The sequence below is a fragment of the Danaus plexippus genome, chromosome 4, assembly GCF_018135715.1.
Source record: "Danaus plexippus chromosome 4, MEX_DaPlex, whole genome shotgun sequence".
Lineage (NCBI taxonomy): Eukaryota > Metazoa > Arthropoda > Insecta > Lepidoptera > Nymphalidae > Danaus > Danaus plexippus.
In genome coordinates, this window is record NC_083538.1 from 9,104,988 (window position 1) to 9,110,744 (window position 5,757).

Here is a 5,757-nt window from a genome sequence, read left to right on the forward strand (position 1 = left end):
TTGTTGGCAACTAAGAGGAGCACGACAACAAATCCATAGATGCCGGTCGAGGATCAACGCCATCTATAAAAAGTCTTAATCACCAACAACATTAGAAATCCGAATAGCTTCTACACTTTGTTATTGCGATGTACGTAATTGTTTTGTCCTAAAAACTGAATTACAGTTTATGGAATGCAACGTTTTGTTGTTGCATATGTTGTTGTGTAACTTGATTTATAATCAGCTCTTACGACGACCTCCATCTTATATTTTAATTGTCTGATTACTCAGAACCAACATTCTATGACATTTTTTTAATAAAGATGCAAAAATAATTTTATTTCAAAAGGTCACTAATTACTTAGATCGTCCAAAATTTAATAATGATTTTTCCTTAAGCAGTCTCTTTTCGACCACAACGCTGTTCGGTACTCGATCAGTGAAGCGACGTAGCGTTAACTCACGACGAGGAGCTTCACTGTACTGAGGTATAACAAGGGGAAGATTCTTAAGTATATTCCTTATTATATGACTTGAACTGAAATCACTTACAAATTCTAAAAAGATTTAAAATAAAGTAATCCAACAGAGCATTGATACATAAAAAATGCAGACGCAAATAAATAAATGAAAGTTTGTCGAAACAGCAAATATATTGAATGACTGTGTAACACGACCGGGGAGACACACGCTCACAACAAGCGGCGCGGTGAGCTGTGACGTCACTCTCCTATATTTATATGAATAAAGCGGATAAAGATCTGGTGTATGAGAAGAGGACGGCTCGACCTTAATGCGGCGGTGATATCAGAGCCGTTATCAGTGTGCGATTAGATACCGCGGCGAGCACACCTCCGCGCTGTGAGCCTCGGCGAGTCGACTGAGGAAACATAGGCTCCGACTGACCAGGACGAGACATGAGGAGCAAAGACCGTCTCGACGAGCTCAGGCGGGTGAGTGCATACTGTGGGTGGTGGGTGACGAGAGCCAGCCGAGTGGGGAAGCGACTCGTTTGTGAATGATGCCGTAATGATGGCGACCAGCGTGTTCATGACTGACTCATGATATTGATCAATATTAGTAAATTATTGTAATTGTAAAGTCAAGTGTGTTGTTTCCTATCAACGATATATGTACATGTGTGTACATAAAGACTGTGAGTGTCGGCGGGTAAATAAACCTTCACGACCTACAACAGACACCTGACGACATCAGTCTTGATGATTATTGTGAATGGATATAAAAAAAATTACTTTATTCTCAATGTGATAAATTACAAAATTGTTTTACTCTTAACAATCGTAATATGTATTATAATAATATTTACAAGAGCAGACCAGATAATTTCGACACACTTTATTAATGACTATTAACTAAAACTTTAAATTGCATCCCGCCGCTTAAAACAGCTGTTTTCAACTAATTAAATAGCTGGTCCAGCGTTTCGTTAATAAGTGTTTGCATGTTCCAGTTGGCGAGCAGTAAGGGCCAGGAGTGCGAGGTGCTAGTGGAGCCTCCCGCTCTACCTGCTCCGCAGACACACCTGGACGGCCTGCTGAAGGAGGTTCTCACTAAATAACTCTCTCTCTCTCGTATAATATTCGTAGAATCGGAGATCTCTGTCAAAGATAATCATTTTTAACGACGACATATTTTACACTTTAAGACTATTGAATGCCGTATTACCTGGCCACCTCGACATCGTTTATAAATATATATTAACCAACTAAGGAACATCTGTACGCTTACTCTAAGTTTGCGTTCTCACATTATATACGGAGCGTTTACAGTTTTTATTCATAAATTTTCGCTCATTATTGTGTTGACGCAGGCTACTGAATAAGAAACGGTTCCTAAACTCGTACTAAGCAAACCGATGCGTTACGAGTTGAAAAAACGGAACAACATTGTGGTAGGCGAGGAAAACTCTTACTAGAGCTGTTGTTTATCTAATGTTGAATGTTTTCAAACTTCATTATATTAATGAGTCACATTTGACCCTGTCGGTGTCCCACTAATCAATTAATTTTCAACGCTCCCGTCGGTCGTTATTATCTCTAATATTTCCATTACCAAATATTGAACAATTTAAATGAGCGAGGGGTTTCAGATCAATAAAACGCAGATTCAAGTTTAGCATCAATACAGTTTCCATGTTTATTTGGTCACTCGTTCGTTGTTGACTCAACGTGGCCGCGAGCGATGACATTCATCTTTATTAATCTAAACTGACAACACTATCATGTAATGTGACACAATCCTACACTGGACGAAGAATAAAATAGCGCAGAACAGCTTCTTAATATATTGACGTCGACATTATTGTACACTAACATTAAGTAAGCTTGTATCTCCTGTCGTGCCTTTACCTGTGTGTCGTACATATTAAGCAAATTGAATCCAATGAACTCAAACCGACGTACTGCGTTGTTGTGACAGACTACTGATTGTGTATCAATGAAATAGAAGGTGACAAGTAGGTATATACTTCTCGTGCAAGCCGAGCTTAACGTGTAGTTATTTTCAAACCATTCGACCTGCAGGTGGAACAGATCCGCGCTTGGGTGCAGGAGCTGGAGAGCAACACGCGGCTCGTCCGTCGTCTGCACTCCGACCCCACATATCACAACGACAAACGTTGGTAGACTCACACTTTCAATTCCTGATAATAACTTCTAAATGGAATATCTCTGTCACAACGTAACGTATGTTCCGTTTTCATTCCAGAGTTACAGGAGCAGCTGGACTCACTGGTCACCAGATCCAACGCTCTGGGCACGAAGGCGCTGGGGGCTCTCCGTCAGCTGGAAGCTCGCGAGCGTGAGGCTGGCCGAGGGGCGGAGGAATGGCGCGGGGCGGCGGCGAGGATCGTGCGACTGCAGTACGCCGCTACACGTCGCCTCACCTCCGACGCCCTCGACAGACACACGCACGCTTTGCAGCTGTTGAAAGACTATCAGCTCAGCTTACTGAAGGATCAAATCAACATCGGTTAGCGTTATCTGTGCACCTTGAAAATTATTTTGAAACTCTTTGAAATTAATTAATTGTGTTCGATAAAATTAGTACCTAATGCATGTCTTACAAATACAATCATTGTTATTTTTAAAAAATCAATTTTTTCCAAAAAATTTTTTTTTTTTTGGTTTACTTCATTAGAGCAATATTAATTATTAAATAAATAACCATTACACATGAAAGTTCTCGGTGGTTAAGTTTCATGTCAGTATTTCGTCTCTGGAATCCTTACAGCGCCAGCAGGGTCGATGAACTGTAGTTACCTACTTAAGTTGTATTAGAGCTGTGTTAAATTCACTCTCAACGTGTTAAATGATTGTTCCGCGTGAGACGCGGCGGTCAGTGCCACGGAGTTCCATAAACCGAAACTCGTACAACAGAGAAATTATCGATGCTAGGAATTATGATCTCATTACTGATTGTGATTATTTAATTGACTTTTCTCTCGTTTCCAGCAAGCCTCGCAATAACAGATGAAGAATGTGAACAACTTTTGGAATCAAATAACGTTTCGTTATTCGTGGATAATGTATGATGTGTTTTGTATTGTTTTTTATGTTAAAATTATAACACATTAAACGGTCTTGTGTGGGTCTTGTGTAGTTACGGGCGGAGACGGCGGAAGCTCGCCTGGCCTTGCGCGAGGCGGAGGCGCGTCGTGATGAGCTACAGAGAGTGGAGTCCTCTCTGAAGACCGTGAGGGACCTGTTCACACAGCTAGCACATCTCGTCGCCACCCAGGTCCGATTGATTGGCTAGTACCGTCACCTTAACATTAATTTAACTTAACAAATTATAACACAAAATAATAACAATTTAAATATCACATTTCTTTTTTCATAGCAAGAGCATTTGGATAGCGTTGAATACTTTGCTTCACAAGCGACGGAACATGTGGAGTGTGGAGGCCAGGAACTGCTCAAGGGTACGATCAGCCGAAAGAAAGCGAAAAAGGTGATTATTTTCCTAAGTGAATACCGTTAAATAAATAGAGTTCTATAATGAGGTGTTAAATATAAAATTCCTTATATTTCAGAAAAAAATGGGATTGATAATTTGTCTCGCTTCAGGAGTTCTCATAGTTCTGATGGTTCTTATATACACATGAGACAAAGATGTAGGTCTCACGAGGAATGTGACGGACGCTTCGAGAGGGACAAGCAAAGCAAAACAGATCGAATCTTTTGTATTTTACTTATTAGTACCACCTAGTCAATATAATTAATAAATTATTATTTTTTTTTAAGTTATTTTTGATTGAGTACGACTTTCATACTTGTAACGACTAAGTATTTTTAATATGGATCTGTTCAACAAACCCAGTAGTATAAAGTAATTTTATTGGCGCTTTTATAACACAAGTCAGTCAAAACGGCGCATTGAACTGATTTAATGATTAGAAATCTCTGTTATGTTTTAGTAGAAAGGAAATTCGGCCTCTTGAGTTTAAGCTTGATGCGGGTACCTGCACCAAGCCGACAGGAAGAAGTTTCCATCGTGCCCATACTGTAGCACGGCGGAGGATACAGCAGATATAACATAGCCTGGTGGTGTGGCTATCTTTGACCACACAGGGATTTGACTTAATGACTTTAGTGGTTCGAAACTTTTGTTTCCGAAGAGGATTATGTCTCTGGACTGGACTAGAGAACCGTTCTGTTCCACTTTTTCATAGTAGCATGTTGCAGGCAAGAAGTTAATTACTCCGCCTTATTCCTCCTGGTGATGGCGAGATGGCTCCGCGAAGACTCGACTCGGTGTACAAACCTTCAAGCGATCATTGGGTTTCATCGCTATTGATATGACGATTTGGAGGAGGAATCTGGCCGCCAAGCGGTTGGGGAATCCCTCAAGTTATCCTTCCTTCTACAGGTCCCTTGCAATTTTCCAGCAAATATAGATATAACTTAAAATAATATATAAATATAAACAACAATGAGGCATATCAATGAGATCTAAGATTTTCGCGAGTATTCATTTAAATGAAACTAGTAATATTCGGATTTACTACGCGGATTTTATAAAGGAATGTTACTCTTGATTGGTCTCAAGAATTGGCTCACTTTCTTATGTGGTTTGTAAATAGTTTTAATGGAAACCTTCTTCAAGATGTTGCCTATTCTGTCAGTAACTCCCTTCACATATGGTAGTATCGCAGGTTGTCGTTCAACTGTGGGTGGCTTCAGGTGGTTCTTACAACAAGCGGGTGTATACAAACTCGACTGTGACTGTGGCTTGTCATACATTGGACAGACGAAGAGGAGCATCGGTACAAGGGTTAAGGAACACATCTCAGACATCAAAAACAGGCGCGCGTCGAAGTCAGCAGTGTGTGAACACACAATGGACAAACCAGGCCACTACATTCGTTTTGATAAATCTCAAATCCTGGCTCGGGAAGACAAGTATATACCGAGATTAATTCGCGAGGCTATTGAAATTAAAAAACATCCCAATTTCAATAGAGAAGATGGCTGGAATCTATCAAACACCTGGGACCCCGTTCTTAAAAATATAAAATCCCATGTCCGAAACCACACCGCAGGACCTCAAGACACCGTGAGCGCATTCTGCCGGCATCCAGAGCGGTACGCCAGAAAATTAAGAAATCGATGGCGGTAGATGATAAATAACAAGGGCCAACTGACAGACATTCACACCTCGTCTGACCGTGATCACGGTTGCTGCAAAGTAACCGAAACGTCGGGATTATGTAGTTTTTAAATAATAAAATCCGCGTAGTAAATCCGAATAATA

General features: G+C 40.5%; 1 protein-coding gene across 1 annotated transcript; it reads left to right on the plus strand.

Moving 5' to 3' along the window:
- Nucleotides 1-752: 752 nt before the first annotated feature.
- On the plus strand, nt 753-4,246 carry LOC116768504 (syntaxin-1A-like). Its single transcript, XM_032659243.2, has 8 exons — nt 753-935; nt 1,454-1,546; nt 2,526-2,619; nt 2,710-2,973; nt 3,456-3,529; nt 3,604-3,741; nt 3,844-3,954; nt 4,037-4,246. Exons 1-8 carry the CDS (start codon nt 900-902, stop codon nt 4,106-4,108), a joined length of 882 nt encoding a protein of 293 aa, XP_032515134.2. The 5' UTR covers nt 753-899; the 3' UTR covers nt 4,109-4,246.
- The last annotated feature ends 1,511 nt before the right edge of the window (nt 4,247-5,757 follow it).

What these genes read in the sequence shown, in the direction of transcription:
- LOC116768504 (XM_032659243.2), top strand. Translation starts at nt 900, where the DNA reads ATGAGGAGCAAAGACCGTCTCGACGAGCTCAGGCGG. An exon ending in TGGACGGCCTGCTGAAGGAG is followed by an intron (nt 1,547 to 2,525) that starts GTTCTCACTAAA and finishes TTCGACCTGCAG; the next exon opens with GTGGAACAGATCCGCGCTTG. An exon ending in GAAGGATCAAATCAACATCG is followed by an intron (nt 2,974 to 3,455) that starts GTTAGCGTTATC and finishes TCTCGTTTCCAG; the next exon opens with CAAGCCTCGCAATAACAGAT.